The sequence below is a fragment of the Cygnus atratus genome, chromosome 2 (assembly GCF_013377495.2).
Source record: "Cygnus atratus isolate AKBS03 ecotype Queensland, Australia chromosome 2, CAtr_DNAZoo_HiC_assembly, whole genome shotgun sequence".
Taxonomy (NCBI): Eukaryota; Metazoa; Chordata; class Aves; order Anseriformes; family Anatidae; genus Cygnus; species Cygnus atratus.
The window spans coordinates 47764814-47784177 of record NC_066363.1 but is presented as its reverse complement, the minus strand read 5'-3'; the positions used below and the strand labels follow the sequence as shown (position 1 = coordinate 47784177).

Below are 19364 nucleotides of genomic sequence, written 5' to 3'. Positions count from 1 at the left end.
GAAATTTCAAGGTTCACTTAGGAGTCTACTTTCAAGCTCTTGTGCTGAAACCTAAGTGTAGATGGTCACTGAAGGATTATTTTTTCCCGTAGCCACTAAAAAAATGTGAGACTTAGAATCACAGAGAAAGGGTTATACAGGACCTCTGGAGGCCATCTAATCCAGTGTCCCCCTTGAACTGGAAACATCACCACCTATACATCAGGTCCGTGATGGCTCTGTCCATCCTGGTCTTGAAAACCTCCAACAATGGAGAGCTTCTGCATCCTCTCTGGGCAGCTTGCCACAATTCTGCACCAATCTCCTAGTGAACCAGTTTCTCCTAAGGTTTAGCCTGAACCTCTCAAGATGCAGTTTTTGGGCCATTGTCACTTGTTGCACCCTCTGGTGCTATGAGGAACCATTTGGCTTCATCAGCTTTACAACTGCCCTTCAAAGAATTGTAGGCAGCTCTTAGATCACACCTTTGTCTTCTTTTTACCAGAATAAACAGTTTGAGCTCCTTCATCTTGTCCTCACCAGTCACATGCTCAAAGCCCCTGATCATCTCTGCAGATCTCTGCTGCACTGTCTCTGTCAGAATCACAAATTGCTGAGGTTGGAAGAGACCTCTGAAGATCATCTAGTCCACCCCCCGTGATGAGCAGGCTCACCTCGAGGACATTGAGCACAATGGCATCCAGATGGGTTTTGAATATCTCCAGAGAAGGAGACTCCACAACCTCTATGGGCAAACTGTTACAGTGCTTTGTCACCCTCACAGAAAAGAAGTGCCCCCTCATATTCAGATGGAACTTCCTGTGCTTCAGTTTGTGCCTGTTACCTCTTGACCTTTTGCTTGGCACAACTGAAAAGAGACTGGTTCCATACTCTCGGCACCCTCCCCTCAGATATTTATATGCATTGATGAGGTCTCCCCTCAGTCTTCTCTTTTCCAGGCTAAACAGGCCCAGTTCTCTCAGCCTGTCCATGTACAACAGGTGCTCCAGTACTCTAATCATCTTTGTAGCCCTCCTCTGTACTCACTCCAGTAGTTCTATGTCCCTCTTGTACTGGAGAGCCCAGAAGTGGAGACAAGACTCCAGGTGTGGCCTCACCAGGGCTGAGTAGAGGGGGAGGATCACCTCCCTTGACCTGCTGGCAACACTCTTCCGAATACAGCCCAGGATACTGTTGGCCTTCTTGGCCACAAGGCAGCTTGCTGACTTGCAGTCAGCCTGCTGTCCACCAGGACTCCCAGGTCCCTCTCTGCAGAGCTGCTCTCTAACAGGTCAGCCCCCACCCTGCACTGGTGCTTGGGGTTACTCCTCCCTAGGTGCAGGACCCTGCACTTGCCCTTGTTGAACTTCATGAGGTTCTTCTCGGCCCAACACTCCAGCCTGTCGAAGTCCCTCTGAATTGCAGCACAGCCCTCTTGGGTATCAGCCACTCCTCCAAGCTTTGTGGCATCAGCAAACTTGTTGATCGTGAACTCCGCTCCATCATCCAGGTCGTTGATGAGTAAGCTGTAAGGTGTAAGTAAAACACCTGCACACTGCGATCCCCTGCTCCGCTGCAGAACATGGCTGCCCCGGAGCCGATGTTCTCCACATCCTTCTTGAAGTGGTTATGCAGTATAAAGGGGAAACATATTGAGAGTGGCATTTTTTGCAGTATGTGATTTTTGGTTCAATAGTAGAATAAGAAAATCTCTCTGCTGGATGCTATCATCCCTTGCTTCTACTCGTGTTTCCCACTCTTCCCCTTGTGTTGGCTGTAGAACTCATTTGATCCTCGATTATGCCATTCACTGCAGCAAGTCAACGGAAAACTAAGTAACCCTCTGCTGCCACATTAGCATGCTGAAACATCTCACCAAAGGCTGAGTGAAGGCTGAAGCTGCCACAAGTGTGGGGTTGGGATATCATAGCTTGAAATGGCAACACTGCAGCAGTCAAGAGTTCAGACAGACATAGGATGCTGCAGAAGTTTAAAAACGTTGCTGTGCTAGTGGTCAGTAGACCTGCCCTTGTGTGACTTGGGATAAGGCACATAGAGCAGACCACAGAATTCAAACTTAAGTCATTCCAGTGGCCCTAGTATACACACACAAACCATGGAGAGAAGTTCCTGCAGTCTGGACTAGGAGCTGGAGTTCTTTCTTTCTCCCTAGAGACTTCCCAGCTTTTTATTTGTGAATCGCAATAGAGTAACTCATATTGCATTTTGAACATCGCATGCTGCAGAAAATGAGACTGCATCCGCCTGGATTTCTCAGTATCTCTTTTCCAATATGTTCTAATAAGTCATTAACATCTGGATTCAGTAAAAAATTGTTGAAGTCAGCCAACACTGTGTTGCGAGGGGCAACACAGATGTTTAACTTACCTTTTCTCCCTTCTGTCCTGGTGGGCCAACCACTCCATCAAGCCCAGGAAGACCTGGAAGACCCTGTGGATGATAGTAAATCTAAAGCAGGTGGCATTTGATAGTCAGTAAATCTAAAGCAGGTGGCATTTGATAGTCCTCTTCCTAGCACATACAGGCAAGTATTTTGGACCTACTCATGAAATAAAACTGTGAAATACTGCGTGGCACCAGCTACCAACTAACACCACTAAGTTCTAACATTTGTATTTCTTGTCTACTGAGAATTTGGTTTTGTATCAAAACATTATTTAAATACATATTAATAGAAAACTATATCAAATTATTGCATAATGAAAATAATAATAAATATGTAAAATAATGGTGTTACGCAAGCAGGTTTTGACAACGCTACTACAGATGTGTTGGGATTGAACTCCACATGCATGTCAGCCCTCTATCCAGTAATAGTCTGAGCAGTGCTCAGACCACACATGGGCTCCTCAACTCCTTTCTCTACCATCGAGAGTTCTGGCATACTGTAGAATATTTTGATGAAGACTATCTGGGGCAATATTTCTTCTTTGTAATCAAAGCAGAAAACTTCCTGGAAGGGCTGACAGGCTGTGTGTGTGGCAGGATGAGCAAAGCCTGAAAAGAACACTCTAGGAATATGACCACTGTGCAGGATACTGGAGAGCTGCTGTCACTTAGTCCATCCTCCTGGAGCTCTTTTCTGTTAAAACATGGGGTTTTCAGGCATGAATTCCTTAATTAAGTGTAAAAAAGAAAGAAGAATATTTTCCTGACATCATAGTCCTTAGTTTCTTATTGGCAGGATTCCTAACTGGTGGAACAGGTGTGCTGTCACTACAACCTTTTGTCCTGCTCCCTACATCCTCTAGACCTGAAGCTCCTTCCCTTCCCAGGCCTTGGGGTTTTATTCCAAGAAAACAAGGCTATAGGAAAATGGTGGTGGAAAGAGGATTGCAGACAGATGGGCTTTATATACTCCTTATCCTTATACTTTTACTTATCCTTATACTTATCCTTTTATACTGTCAGGATATCTAAACCCAGCTCAGCGATCTAAACCCAGGCCCTAAGGCTTAGACATGTTAAATGAGACAGGATCACTAGAGCTTCAGGCATGTTTAAAACTAATCCTTACAGGTTATGTCAAGAGTACATTACATTAGCCTGTGCAGGTTGTCACTGTCATCACAGCAGCATAAAGTTCAGTGCAGGCTAGCCTTGTTATGGAAGGTTTTTAGGCTGGCACTCTCTGAGCTCCATGCTGCTGCTCAAGCACTGTTGACTACTTTGAAGATTACCCAGAATCTACAAGAACTGTCCTATGCTAATGTAACAGAAGGACAAACGTATCCAGGCTGGATCTTGTTGTTGGATCAGGGGCTAACTCTGCAGACAGACAACAAACCATTGAGAACACAAGACTGCAATCTTATAAGAGTTACTGCATAAAACCATTAAAAATATATATTGATAATTTATAGAAAGCAAAGGATAAAAAATGAAAGGGCCACCACTCTAATTTAATAAATGTTTAATGTTTGTTTTCAAATTTAATTGAGTGACAAATTTCTAAGAATCTGGATTACAACTGCTAACTATGGTGGAACCCTCTTGTCAAGGTTCCTTTAAATAGACAGAGAAAGCCAGTTCTAAAACATGTCAGTGAAAAGCTTGGACGAAAAATACTGTATATTGAGCCAATTCTGAATGAACATAGAATCACAGAATGAAACGTAGAATCATAGAACGGCTTGGTTGGAAGGGACCTTAAAGATCATTCAGTTCCAACCCCCCTGTGATGGGCAGGGATGCCACCTACTAGATCAGATTGCCCAGGCCCTCATCCAACCTGGTCTTGAACACTTCCAGAGATGGGGCATCCACAGCTTCTCTGGGCAACCTGCTCCAATGCCTCACCACCCTCTGAGTGAAGAATTTTTTCCTTATATATAATCTAAATCTCCCCTCTTTTAGTTTAATGCCATTACTTCTTGTCCTATCACTACACTCTCTGACAAAGAGTTCCTCTCCAATTTTCTTGTCGTTCCATTTTAAGTAATGTAAGGCCACTTTAAGGTCTCCCTGGAGCCTTCTCTTCTCCAGGCTGAACAACCCCAAATCCCTCAGCCTTTCTTCATAGGAGAGCTGTTCTAGCCCCATTATCATCCTTGTAATAATGTCCCACTAGTACAAATAGTGACAGCTGTCTTTTAAAAATCCATTTCAAATTTTCTGTCTCTTAGCCATTTATGTATCTAACAGATAAGAATGCATTCCAAAGTTTGTTCCAAAGTTACTGAATATACTTAAAATAGGTAAATTTCAGGCTAGAATTTTGCCTCTTCCCCAACAACCTTCAGACTGTGGGAAAATGGGCGCTTGGAAGTCCTCTACTTTCAATTTCATACAAAAGTGATAGTCAACAAAAAAACCATGAAATATACTTGTAACATGCTACTGCAAGCTGCTGCCTGAGCACACCAAACCATATCTTTGGCATTAGTCTTCTCCCAGCTTGTCCTGAAGTCCTTTTTGCCTTGACCTACCTGAATACATCCAGTTCCTATCAAGCAGGTTGCTTTCTGGTGATATGCATCGGACAACATGTGTGTATTACTACATATAGTTTTTCCCCATTTTCTGTTCTAAACTCCAGCATTCAAATTAATTGCAAATAATCTTTCTATATATGTTCACCTCAGCTATACGTAACATGCATATATTCTCTTCCTAAGGACTCTTGATCACTGTCTAGAAAAAACTCCCACTGACTTTTATGTCAGTGCTATTAGAAAGTGGTGCTATATATGAATTCAGTTTGGACATTGGAAAAAAAAGTTTGAAAGACAAAGGAACATCAGAATTGTTTTCCTTAATGTCATTTTGGGAATCTGGACAGATGTGAATATGGACTTTACTACTCAAGTTTTAGTACTGTGCTAATTTTAGAGATGGGTTATATAAACTTATTATGAATAAAAACGCACCTGTAAAATCAAAAGTTTTTCCCCTTTTATTATTTTTCCTGGAGAGTAACTGGTATCAAATTTATAGTAAAGTAATGATTTTAGACATAATGGACCTGAACTCATGTGGCCAACATCAATTTAGTGTTTACTAATTTTATTGCTGAGTGAAGCCCCCTCATTCCAATAGTAGAGTTGCATAGATATACGCAAGGCTGGAACACACTGCACATGGACAAAAGACTAACTATAAAAAATACAGGATAATGTTTCATTTCACAACATATAACAAAATATCTATGACAGCAAATAAGACGGTTTACTTTCTAAGTAACTGTAGTAACAAAACAAGTGTAAGCACTAGTTACTTTGAAGTCCCACTGTCGCACTCCATTTTTTCCCTTAGTAGGAAAAAAAAAAAAAAAAAGGCCTTTACACATGAATGACTAATACCCTTCCTAAAGCACACGCATTCTTTCAACAGACAATACTCACAGGTGGATCATGTTGGTCATTTTTCGCTGAAGGTCCGGGAGATCCTGGGTCTTTTTTCTGAACATCTCCTATTCCTGGCCTTCCTGGAGGTCCTGTGGGCCCATCCTCTCCATTCTGACCTTTCTGTCCCTGAGTAAGTAAAAATTGAAATATAATAAATATATTGCATTATCCTGCGGTTTAACTGAGAAAATAAACACCGTCATCTATTGGCTGTCTCAGGAGAAAACCAGAAAGCAACAGCATCTACTGACTGCATGAAGTGGTGGTGTCCTGCACTCTCTTTTCTTTATGGTATAAAAATGGCCTGATTTTCACCCCAAATGGAGCTTCTCTCTCTGAAAATTTCTCATGCTGCACACACTCTTCTCTTTCTATTATTGGAAATAGGTTGAAGCTTCCCTGGAACGTTGGGCTGACTTCTAACTCCATGATGCTATGCCGGGCTGACTCCTAAACCTGTGATCCTCCAAACCCCATGATGTGAATCACCTTAGAAGTGAGACTCTGTCCGTTATTTTGTTGGTCCCCCTTCTGTGTCCATTTCTGGGGTTGTTCCAATGAATTGGACCATTTTTGAGGTCAGTTGGATCACTATTCTTGGATTGGTTACATATATTTGGTACCAGTAGTCTTATGAATATATATTTTTACATGTATATTTGCTGCCATAGTACTGGTGAGTATCATCTGTCATAAGTATATTTGCTGCTATAGTATTGATAATTTTTTGAACCTATAATACTAATATATATTTGATGTTGTATTATTGTTTTTTTTACTGCCTCTAATTGCATATCTACTACCTCTAGCTGCTCCCACTGTTTATTATTGTTATACCTTTAAAATCTGCTATATATTTACTTCCTGATAATAACTTGTACTAGCTTGCCATCTGTCTCTCTACATATACACTCACTTTATTAATCATAGGTATACTTGCCAGTGGTGATTTGTGGTATCTGCAATAAAACAGAAAACCTAAGGAAAAAAAAAAAAGCCTCTGTGTCCTGTATTATGGAATCCTGTGAACCCGCTGTTGCAATCTCTATACACCCACAGGCTGGGAAACCCTTTAGGTCATGACAGTGTCACAAAGGCAAGAGGAATGAAAGGACATTATTTGTTTTCTGGTTAGAAAACTCTGTAATGGTTGGGGAATCAGGAATGTTAATTATTGAAAAATATACTGCTATATGATTATTTTGAAATATGCCAAAAATTTGGGCAAGTGTTTGAGTAGCTTGAGCCCTTCATCTCAGAGGGGAATATACCCCAAACTAGGGGTATATGTGGTTCAAATTTGCAGAATCACTCAAAATTCAGATTATGCATTACCTTAAAAATTCATTCAGTATCTTTCGAAGTCCAGTATCCCACCACAGAGGATGACTTTGCTACATATGGTGCACAGAGCTATCCTCTTTGGGGTTTCTAGTACCTGCAGTCATATAGGCTGGAGTAATTTACAGAAATTAAAGGGGCTATACAGATATTAAAAGGGCTGCCATTTTTCTTAGCACTGTGTGAAGCCTAAATTAGAGACAGGGTAGTATCTTGCATTTTCTTTTATTTTCCATGTCTAGGAGGCAGGTCCACAGATTTCTACCCAAAAGGAGTATCTGATTTTATAAGTGATTTGACAAAACCTGATTTTGAAAAAGTGATTAGACTCAATGCTTTGCATGTATTTTACAGTTATTCCTGGTCCTGGCAGAATTTAAATGCCAGTTAAATTCCAACCCATTCCATCTTTGTTAGTCTACTCAGTACAGTAGTATACTGCACACTTAATGCAGGTACTTTCTGTCAAGAGGGATCTTGTCAAGTATTCCTGCTCAACATTTACAACAAAAGAGTCTGATCAGGATTTTCAGAAGGCATCTCTGACAGGTGAAAGCTCTCCCGATATCACCTCTTCTAGAGCACTTCTAAAAAAATATGCTAGCAGCCTGTAAAGAGGCTAGACATGGCTGTAAACAGCATCTATCCATGTAATTCCTTTGACAGAGACATGAATAATACAAGTGCCCCAAACAACTCTAACAACTTGACTCAAATTTGATCTTTTAGAATGCCTTATAGGGGTGAAAAGATTCAGTCTTAATATTTTATTAGTCAAAGGATTATTATTATTATTATTATTATTAAGAATGCCAGTATAGCTACCAGTTACTTTTTAAATGAATTTTTCATCTCCAGGTGTCAATGTGTGCATACATGCAGGAGATAGCATACACTGCTGTCTTGAAGAAATAGGAATTGCAGACACTTAACCAGTGCCACCAACCCTATCATTGCATTCTCAAGGCATGGATTGTAGGATCATCTTGCATGGTCATTTAAGTAAGATTGGGTTTATAAAGGGATAATTTGTATAAACTATAAATTTTCAGATTAGTCTGGCAGCTACTAAGGAAAGCCAGTGATACACAATTTAGGCATGGATCCCTCCAGAGTTTAGTGTGTTTTAGTGTCAGTTTTCTAAATGAATTCATCTGATAATGAAGCATTATGATAATGAAATGTTTCTTTGCATTTGGTCCTTCACACAGAAGCACTTGGTGAGCACTCAAAGAGTGTCCTTTTAAATCTATTTATATGTCACGCTTCTGAAAAACGAAACAGGGCTTTCACCTGCAAGGTAATTACTGTGAGTTAGACCAAGATGCCTGGTTTTAGAAAACAAAAATTGTGGGCTTTTGTGGTAAGGATTTATGTTGATTATTTTCTTTGTTTCTCACTTTCTTTAATGCAAAATGAAAGTGGTGCAAAACTCAAAGTAATATTATTATTATTTTTTTTTTGTCAGTCAAAAATCTCAAGCCCATCTCAATGTGAGAAATCCTTATAGATCCAAACTTCTGTATAGTGAGAGTGCTTTTCAGTCTGTTGTCATGAGAGGACATTCAAGAACATAAGAAGTAACTTCTGGTTTGCTATGCTGCTAAGATGTAATAGACAAAGAAAACAACTCAGGAAAGCACTTAAAAGTTCATATATGTTTACCTGCCCTTGGGCCAAAAAGGATAAGGCAGATAACAAACCCTTTGTACAGACCTCTCTGCTCGCTGTTGGCAAAACACTAGAACCAGAGGCATCTTCTTCTCTTAAGATTTTCTGTGTGACAATGGTAGACTGACTGTTGCCTTGTCCAGTTTCCATGACAGCAGAATCTAAATAAAATAATCACTTAATAGTGAGAAACAGAGCAAAATTACACTCATTCAGAGGTTATCTATCATAGCACATGTTGCAATTTGAACAAAGAAATTATTTAGATTATGACCAAAATACAGAGAAGTATTCCAAGAATTAATGTCACTTTATAACTCTGAAATATTTAAAAAGAAATAAAAAAAAAAGAAAAGAGAGAAGAGAGAATAAAGTTATAAAATGAAAGTTTATTTAAGGACAAAGACCGTATTGCATTTTCTTTGCCTCAAACTCATGTCTAATGATTGCCTATTTTTCACATATGTAATGTACAGGTGTTACAGGTGTTAGGCAAAGGGAAGGAAAGTTTACATTACTGTAGTGTTGTAGAGTATCACAGCTGTAGCTCCCCAGGTCAGGTTTTTTCTTGTTTTTGTCGTTGTTCTTCTTTTTCTTTTTAATTTTATAATTATTAATATTATTTATTTTAAAATATAAACCCTAGTTTTGTGACTGAAACTTCCACCCTATGGATGGGTAAACCTACTGTCTGCCTGTTTAACAATGACTGATGTAAGCATCTATATGGAGTGAAGTGAGAGGTGCATTGAGTGTTGTCTGTATTTGCTACCACTTACCATTGCTGTTGTTAAGAAACTGTGGTCTAACAGACTGCAGTTTCAATGTTTGACATGCTGATCATTTTCTAACACACAGGATCCCCAAAATCATAGAATTTTCAGCTCCTGGCAGCACCCAAAATATGTCAGTGGTTTTTCATACAAAAGAAAACTACCAACTCTGACCTAGATAACATAAATGAAAACTCATCCTTCCCCGCCTCCAAACAAACAAACAAACAAAAAAAGAGATCATGCCTTGTTCTTTAATTTTAGCTGTTTCAGAGGTTTCTTCTGGTCTGTGATGTCCCGAGAGATTGCTTTCTTCCAAAAAAGACAATATGGTTGGGGGTGCTTCCACTGGCTCGGCCGGTGTATCTTCAAGCTAAAATACATAAAATCCCAAAGAATGGTTTAGAAAAAAAGGCTTACTATATGTTTTAGAGCAGAAATCAATTGATTAAAAAATGTCAAGATACTTCTTGTTATTAAGAAATATTGAAAAAAGGGCTTAGGGCTATGTTTGAGATGAAAATAAGATCTTTTCCACTGAGGGCCAGATCTGATTCCCACTATAACTGACAAAAGTACTTTCATTTGATTTCAGTTTTATTTACTCCATTTGAGAAAAAACAAACAAACAAACAAACAACAACAACAACAGCAACAAAAAACACATGAAACACTCTTCTCTTATTTCTCTTATACCTATATCTTGCTATTGACAATCTGTTTAGGAATATTGCAATTACTTTTTAGGGATGAATAAACCTTTTATTACAATTTTTCTGAACTATAGGAAACTTACAGCATTATCCTTGTAATGTTTTACAGAGTTCTGTGTTTAAAAATCTCTTAAATCAGACTGGGTCTTGGCTACTTTGAGGAATGAGGAACAACTTTTTTTCTTTAAATACAATGTCCTTTGGCTTCCCTCTTCTGATGCAGTATAATCAGTGCTTCAGATGAACAGCAGAAAATCATCCATGCCATTCAGAATGTACAGTCTATAAAGCACTTCTGTTATATATTTCTTACTGGGAAGATAAATAAAGCAGTAGTAGGACACAGAATTAAAAGCTTCCTTTAGAGAAATGCTTTAATATATATATATATAGTACATACCATCCCAAATCTAACTTTCTGCACCAGAAAACTAGAAGTGGAATAAAAATAGAGATTTATTTTCTAAACACCTTTAAGATAGTACAAAACAAACAAACAAACTCACACTCATTAGTACACTCACAACAGGGTAAATTTGACAGATAATACTGATGCCCTGCCTGGTAGAATTATAAGAATTATGAACATGAAGTTGAACAAGGGCAAGTGCAGGGTCCTGCACCTCAGGGGGAATAACCCCAAGCACCACTACAGGCTGGGGGCTAACCTGTTGGAGAGCAGCTCTGCAGAGAGAGACCTGGGAGTCCTGGTGGACAGCAGGCTGACCGCAAGTCAGCAAGCTGCCTTGTGGCCAAGAAGGCCAACAGTATCCTGGGCTGCATTCGGAAGAGTGTTGCCAGCAGGTCAAGGGAGGTGATCCTCCCCCTCTACTCAGCCCTGGTGAGGCCATATCTGGAGTACTCTGTCCATTTCTGGGCTCCCCATACAAGAAGAACATGTTTCTCCTGGAGACAGTCCTGCAGCGGGCTATGAAGATGATTAGGGAACAGGAGCATCTCTTTTATGAGGAAAGGATGAGAGAGTTTGGCCTGTTTAGCCTGGAGAAAAGAAGGCTGAGAGGGGATTTTCTCAATATATAAAAATGTCTTAAGGGAGGGTGTCGAGATGATGGGGCCAGAGTCTTTTCAGTGGTGCCCAGTGACAGGATGAGAAGCAACAGGCACAAACAGAAACATAGGAAGTTCCATCTGAATATGAAGAAAAACTTTTTACTGTGAGGGTGGCAGAGCACTGGAGCAGGTTGACTAGAGAGACTGTGGAATCTCCTTCTGTGGAGATTTTTGAAACCCACCTAGGTGTGATCCTATTAAATCTGCTCTATGTGACGCTGCTTGGCCATGGGACTTTGACTCAACAATCTCCAAAGGTTCCTTCCAACCTCAATTATTCTGTGATTTTTAGCATCCACACATACACCCTTATGCAGATACTGAAGATAGTCCTCCCTCAGAAAAAAAGCCCTCACAGTAACAGTAGAGAGCTCTGATTTGAGTGCAGCAAGCCCAGGGATCTTAGTCACTTCCTTTGAGATTGTATTAGAAAGAAATATTCCATAGTTCAATCTATGTACCTTGTTTACACCTGCGTTGTAGTGGTATGCATCAGTGGTGTAGTGATATCATGCAAGATTCCCATTTTTGTGACCTGGATACAGGCTGGAGAAATGGACTGATAAGAACCTCATGAAGTTAAACTGGGAGGAGTACAAAGTCTTGCACCTTGGGAGGAACAACCTCAGGCACCATCGTATGCTGGGGTCCACCCAGCTGGAAAGCAGCTTGGCAGAAAAGGACCTGGGGGTCCTGGTGAACACCAAATTGCACATGAGCCAGCAATGTGTCCTTGTGGCTAAGAAAGCTTACAGTATTCTTGGCTGCACTAGGCAAAATGTTGCAAGCAGGTTGCAGGAGGTGATCCCCTCTACTCAGCTGTGGTGGGGCTGTACCTGGAGTACTGTGTCCAGTGCTGCACCTCCTGCACCACCACCCCCCTTCCCCCACAGTACAAGAGAGACATGGACATACTAGAAAGATTCCAATGAGGGGCCATGAAGATGATTAAGGGACAGGAGAATCTCTCGTATGAGTAGAGACTGAGAGAACTGGGAATGTTCAGACTAAGGAAGAAGATGCTCGGGGGGATCTCATCAACGCGTATAAATTACCTGAAGGGAGGTTGTCAAAGAGACAGAGCCAGACTCTTCAGTGGTGCCCAGAGACAGGACAAGAGGCAATGGGCACAACCTGACACACAGTAGGTTCCCTCTGAACATCAGGAAGCACTACTTTACTGTGCAGGTGATGCCTCATTGGCACAGTGAGGTTGTGGAGTATCCCTCTTTGGAGATACTCAAAAAGCATCTGAACATGGTCCTATGCAACTGATTATGATGGCCCTGCTTGAACAAGGGCATTGGACCACGTGCCCTCCGGAAGCCCCTTCCAACCTCAACGATTCTGTGATTCTCTTTCTTCATGACATGTTGTTTCCTCTTATGCACACCCTTCCATCAACATTTGTTTTAGTTCCTTAACTGGGAAAAATATGTTCTCCACATTTTCTGGGAGACAGCTGGGGGTGTCCTAAGATCTATGTGCTTAGACTGTACTCATGGTTGCCAAGGAGCATGTTAAGTACTGCATTGCTCACTCTGTTAGGAACTAGAATAAACATCACTATAGGACTCATACTGTTGAGAACAAGTGTGTATTCTAGGCCTGTGCAAGGTCCCAGCCGGGCTCTCTGGGCTTTCAGCTCTGCCTTTTGAATTCAGAATGGTGTTCAGCACATAAGAATGGAATTTCTTGAATGTAGCCTCTGCCACCACAGGCACAACAGCAAGATAAAGCTCTATATGTGATTTAGGAATCTCTTGGGAAAGACCAGCTGCACTGTAAATTTTTCCATGATGGAGTTTATTCTCCTCTTGTGCCCATGATCCATTTTCTGTGCTTTATTTATTTTATTTATTTATTTTCATCCAGTTTGAATCCTGTCCAGTTTGAATCCAGCTGAAAACCTGAAAAGGCAGGGAGAAATAACAACCCCACTCCCCAGCCCATATCACTGAGGCCGGATTCACACAGAGTGCATGGGCACACTGAAGAAATTTTAGTTGGGAGTAACCTCTGGAGGTCGTGTAGTCCAACCACTCATGCAAGTAGATCAGCTCAGACATGACTTTGTCTTGAAATCTTATAAAGGCAGAGATTTGATATCATCTATGGGTGACCTGTTCCAGTGCTGCACTGTTATGCTATTGAAGAGAGTTTTCTTGAAATTCAGTTTGAACCTTCCCAGTTACTTTGCAACGTTGTTGTCTGCCATTACTGAGGCAAGTCTGGTTCCATGTTTGTTTGTATCTGAATAACAGTGTGCACATCACTTCTCTAATAACCAAATTAAACAATAAAACATTATAGAAAAGCAAACTCTTTCAGTATATTTTGTATTTAACTCTGAAAGAAGAAACAAGAACAAATACAAAATATCAAATATTCATATGCAATCCAGAATATAGTTTAGGATCCCTATAAAAATATTTTAGAACTTTTTACATTTCAGGTTTAGGAAATTCCTAAAGTACATCGATGATAACTTCTTGGTACAGGTACTAAGAGAGCTGACTCGGAAAGGAGCCCTCCTCCATTTATTACTTGTTAAAAGAGACGGTCTCATGGGTGAAGTGGTGATTGGCAGATATCTTGGCCATAGTGACCATGAAGTAGTTGAGTTTAAAATCTTTGATGACAGGAGGAAAACTGTCAGCAAAACTTCAACCCTGGGTATAGGGCAAGTAGACTTTAGGCTTCTCAGGAACTAGTTAAGGTCCCCTGGGAATCTACTTTTGCAGTCCCTCAGTGCTGTTCACTTTTTAAGTACCACCTCTTAGGAGCACAGCAACGGCAATTCCAAAATGTCAGATGTCAAACAGGTGGGGAAGAAGGTTGGCTTGGTTGAGCAGGGGTCTTTTTTTAGAGATTAGGTGGGAAAAGAAATGTATGGCCCCTGGAAGTGAGGTCAGGTGACATGGGAGGACTACAGAGATCTTTTTTTGCCATTGTAGGGAGCTGATTCACAGAGCTTAATTATAATTGAAGCTGGCCACTACTGTGGAGGACAACAAAAAAAGTTTCTTAAAATGTGTTAAGAGCAAAAGGAAGACCAGCAATAACATTGATCTGTTACTTGATGAAGATGGTCCCTCACAAATAGGAATGTAGACAAAGCAGAGCCATTTAAATGCCTTCTTCACCTTTGCCTTTAACATTAATGATGGGCTATGGGATCCCTGGAACCCTGAGCTGGAGGACCATGACAGCAGGAATGATAAACTCCCAGCCAATGCTGAACTTGTGTGAGATTTGCTGCTTCAGCTGGATGCATATAAGTCTATGGGGTCTGGTAGGATTCATCCAAGGCCACTCAAAGAGCTGGCTGATGTCATTGTGAGACTAGAGCATTTGACTTATGAAGGGAAGATAAGAGAGTGAGAAGAGAGCCTCAAGAAGAAAAAGCTCAGAGTGGTCATATCAATGCATATACAATCCTGATAGGAGGGAGTAAAGTAGAGACAGACCCTTATCAGTGGTAGCCAATGAAAGGGCAAGAGGCAAAGGAAACAAACTGAAATGCAAGAAATTCCATTTCTACATCAGAAAAAAATGTTCTAGTGTAATGCTGATAGAACATTGTAAAGAAGGTGCTTTGGAGTCTCCATCCTTTAAGAAATTCTAAACCTACTGGCACCGATCAACTTGCTGTCATTGACTGTTTTAAGAAGAGATTTGGACAAGATAATCTTCAGAAGTCTCTTTCAGCCTTAGCTATTCTGTGAGTCTGTGAGAAGCATAAGACAAGTGAAAAAGAGTTTGAGTTACTTGCAAAATGAATAAAAATAATCTTTTTTCAAATGTATCAGAAGCAGGAAGCCAGGTCAACACACAATTAAGTTGTAAAACAAGTGCTCAGAGAAGTTTAAACTAAAGCAGAGAAAAATAAATGAAATTTTAAAAAGTAGTAATAGAATCTTGGCCTTGCTATCTGAAAAAAAAGAATATTAAACGAGAAATGTAAAGTGTATAAATCAAATAAATTTACCCTTATGGGAAGATGAGAAGGTGAAAGGACTTCTTGTGTCTCAGGAATGCTTTCATACTCTTGAATACTACCATTGCCACTGATGTCCCCTGAAGCCTGTGCAAAACCCAATGATAATAACATGTTCATAAAAATAAGAGGAAAAAAGTATGTTCTCCAAGGAATCAACAACTTCAAAGTAGAAAAGACTTATCTTTATTTTTCCAAATTGGTGAAGCCTGTCTCATTATGATGTTAGCTTATTGCAATACTTAGGGTATTTCATGAACACGACCCTTCAGAAAATTGTAAAACACGGTTCATTTTCTCAAGCACATTATAGAAAAAAGAAAATAACACTTTTTGAAAAATTACAGTTTTAGAGACTGTGTACTCAAAATAAGAGATTCCTACACACAGAGTTTTAAAAATTGCAGTATGTTGCCATGAAGAAATACTGTATTTAGTTTTATAAAAAATATCATGTGGCAACTGACTTTGAAATCTGTTATACAGGCACTGAGGATAGATGAAGAAGTGTTTGTAAGAATACTCACATAAGGATCATCATCTTCACAATGGTCTTCAGTAGCTCTTGGGTCAGATCTGATAATCAGATGTTGAATTGAACCCTACATGAAAGAATAAAAACAGTACAAGGAAGTAATATTTTATGCATGAAGGTGAAAAATTATTATTATTATTACTATTAATAATAATAATAATAAAAACTACAACAACAACAACAAAAAACAACTTTGATATGACTTGCTTGGGAAATTACCTAAGGCCTGAAATTTTATGGTAATAAACTCAATTTTAAAATGTGAATAAATTTTAATGTTTCGTTTTTCCATTATTTGGTTTATGTCTGTTTTGCACTTCTATTTAGAAGCACCAGTCCTAGAATTTCCTTTTCTTTCCATAAAATCTGACTATAGTTATGTCCTTTTGTGTCTGGTAAACAGAGCCTTGGACACATGAATTCTCATGAGCCAGAGCAAAACAGCAACCGGCATAGAGAGTCATTTGCTTAATTTGTGTGAATTGTTTCTATTCGGGACAAAGAATTCTTGCTTAAGGGGTTATCAAAAATTTATTTGTTCTGCCCTAAAATCATTGTGACATATGATGCATGAAGTATAAAAACAAAAGAGCATACATGTGACCTACAGAACACATCACAAATCATAGTACTGAAGCAATCAGTTGGATGTCTGAAATTTATGTATTCAATAGAGTATACAGAACAGCTTGTTTCAGTGGAAAATGCCTTAGAATGTAATCTGCTATGCATTCCTTTCTCCATATTTACAGAATTATTGGTGATAATCTCAGAAACTGATCATCACACATATGTTTTCCAGGTGGGGTATCAAAGTAATCTGATTTTCTTGAATGCTTCTCATTCCTGCTTACTAATCAGGCAGCCTCAATAGTCCAGTCAATCTAACTGTCTATAGAAAGGTAACACCAGCAGGCAGTTTTCCTACATATCCTTTTCTACCACTTATTTGCTGCTTATCAATACATCCCTGTAATTTCTAAGTGCTTAGACTAGTCAGATAAATGATACAAGCACATTATCCTTGCTGTTTACCTGATGGAGCTCACAATCTGCCATTTGAACTTTGGAAAGAACATCCTGTTTTTCTGAAGCAAAGGATCTATTCAGTTTTGTGCTGCTGCTCTGCTAATTTATGGGAAGAGATATTATTCTCACAAACTACTGTACAAGTTTTGAAGTACTGGAGAAGTACATAAACAAGATAGAAAAGGTGTGATGTTTCCATTTTAGTTTGGTAATGAGTTAATCTCTTGCATAATGACCTTGTGGTAGTGTATTAGGTCCATTCCATTTTTCTAGAGCACCTGATAAGCTTCAAGTAATATATAAATCGTAGAAACAGCTTTATTTTCCAGCTATACTTTGATAAGATCACTCTCTTCTTGATGTTTGGTGTGGAATGAACATGCCAAGCTAATAAGAGTTTAAAATGCTGAACTGTACTAAGGTATTATTCTCATAAATTAAACAAATGGATATGCTGAAATCTGACTTTCAGAAAAAGGCCATATAAATGTGATACATTTACTGTGAAATTCCTAGTACAAAAACCTAGCATTGAGCTCAATATCTGAATCATTTATAAATTTCTGACATTCTAGGAGCATTTTAAGTCAGAGTTTATATATCTGCATTAGCTGGGTATGGAAAATATAAGCTCTATACATTGTAACCATGATATAACCACTGTAAGCAGAATCTCTTGGTTAAAGTGTACATGTATACAATACTGAGATGTATATTTATCACATCGTACTCACTGTGAACTTTTCCAGTCCCGTGGCTCCTGCATTACCAACAAATATCCCAGAGTCAGAACCAAATACCAAGGCTCCAGCTGACCTCTGAAACGGAACTCTCTGATATTCTTCACAGTCCATGAACAAAGCAATATAATTTCCCTGAACAGTCACTGTAAACCTATTCCACCTGTTAGTCATCACTGGCACTTTAAATGAAGCAGCCTCTTGGGAGATACGGGAACCAGGCTCTGTGTAGTACATAATTATTCTCTGAGTGCTGTCATCAACTGGTGAAAGTCTCATTCCCAAGTAAATTGTTTTCTGGAAGGCATCTGTTATTGCAAATAGCACTCCTCCACGATCGCTGTTTGGTTTCACTGTAACTACGATAGCAAAATCTCTATAGAAAGACAGTGGTATTATAGCACTTGTCAATCGACCAATGTTGGCATCTATACCAAAGCTGTATGCTGGAAACCCTCCGTAGCCGGTGACAAAGTAGACAGAAGGAGGGAGTGGAACTCCTATTAACTCTGTGAGATCAAGACTTCCTTTTGAGCCTCGTTCTGTAAAGTATGAGAGAAACAAACAAACAAACGTTATTATTCTTGAAGTGCACAGCCCATTTAATTCAAATCATTTAATAAAAACCTTAAAACCTGAAATGCTGTTTTAAAATACCAGTAACATACCACTACTACTTTAGGCCCCAGTTAGTTCTTAAACGCATCTAGCTTTAGCTACGTGTATGCACCTTTGTCCTTTGACTAACTGAGGTTACTTATATGCTAAATGCTCATGTGCTTCTGACAAAAAAAGTACTTCCTACAAAAGACATATCACTTTTGCTGGCTATAAACTGCAACGAAAACTTCTGCAAGTGCTTGCAGAGTAGATTCAGCGAAGAATAAACAACCTCCTGTTTTCGCAAATTAGCTGAGATCTGTTATCTTCTCAATCAAAGAAGAGAGCAAGAATTCTCTATAAACAGTACAATACAGTTACACAAAACCAGGTTAAAAGTTGCAGTGAGTTTACGTCAGTCCTTGCAATTAGCTCTGCTTCTAAAACAGACCTCAGTTTTTATGTCCTTTTTCTCAAATTTATTTCCTTAGTTTCACTGTGTATATAAGAGCAGTCAAAACCCATCATCAGTCAAAATTCAGTTTTGAAATGAGAGAATTTCTGCTCCAGCAAGCACACAGAAGTAAATGTGTAAAAAAAAGTAAAAAGAGTAAAAAATCTCTGCCAAACATGCCCAGAAAGAAAATTCCTGGAAATGTAGTAGCAATGATAAGAGCAATTTATCTACACCCAATTTTAACTAAAGCCTTGCAAAGGTACACTTCCCTCCCTCCCTCCCTCCCTCCCTCCCTCCCTTCCTTCCTTCCTTCCTTCCTTCCTTCCTTCCTTCCTTCCTTCCTTCCTTCCTTCTTTTTCTATCTTGCCTTGCCTTACCTTGCCTTGCCTCACCTTTAATACCAACTTAAAGGTTGCTATTAAAAGCTGTTTGGACTAGAGTCTGGATCTATACTAAGACTAGTAATTGTAAACCTGAAACATTCCGACACCTGGAGAAGAATATTTGTATTTCTTTTTGTATAATAAAGCTCATATAAAACATGGTGCCTGTTTCCAGCTGACACACTGCATTTTCACAGAACCTAAC

The 19364-nt window shown here is 39.4% G+C and overlaps 1 protein-coding gene across 1 annotated transcript in view; it reads right to left on the bottom strand.

Moving 5' to 3' along the window:
* Positions 1 to 19364, bottom strand: part of COL15A1 (collagen type XV alpha 1 chain) — a 127661-nt gene that overhangs the window by 69759 nt on the left and 38538 nt on the right. Inside the window, exons 4-10 of the mRNA XM_035549763.2 lie at positions 17714 to 18261; positions 15943 to 16017; positions 15407 to 15502; positions 9878 to 10004; positions 8904 to 9019; positions 5844 to 5972; positions 2368 to 2430 (exon numbers count right to left, since the gene is read on the bottom strand). Coding sequence (XP_035405656.1) covers positions 2368 to 2430; positions 5844 to 5972; positions 8904 to 9019; positions 9878 to 10004; positions 15407 to 15502; positions 15943 to 16017; positions 17714 to 18261 — 1154 coding nt within the window. The remainder of the gene's footprint in view (positions 1 to 2367; positions 2431 to 5843; positions 5973 to 8903; positions 9020 to 9877; positions 10005 to 15406; positions 15503 to 15942; positions 16018 to 17713; positions 18262 to 19364) is intronic.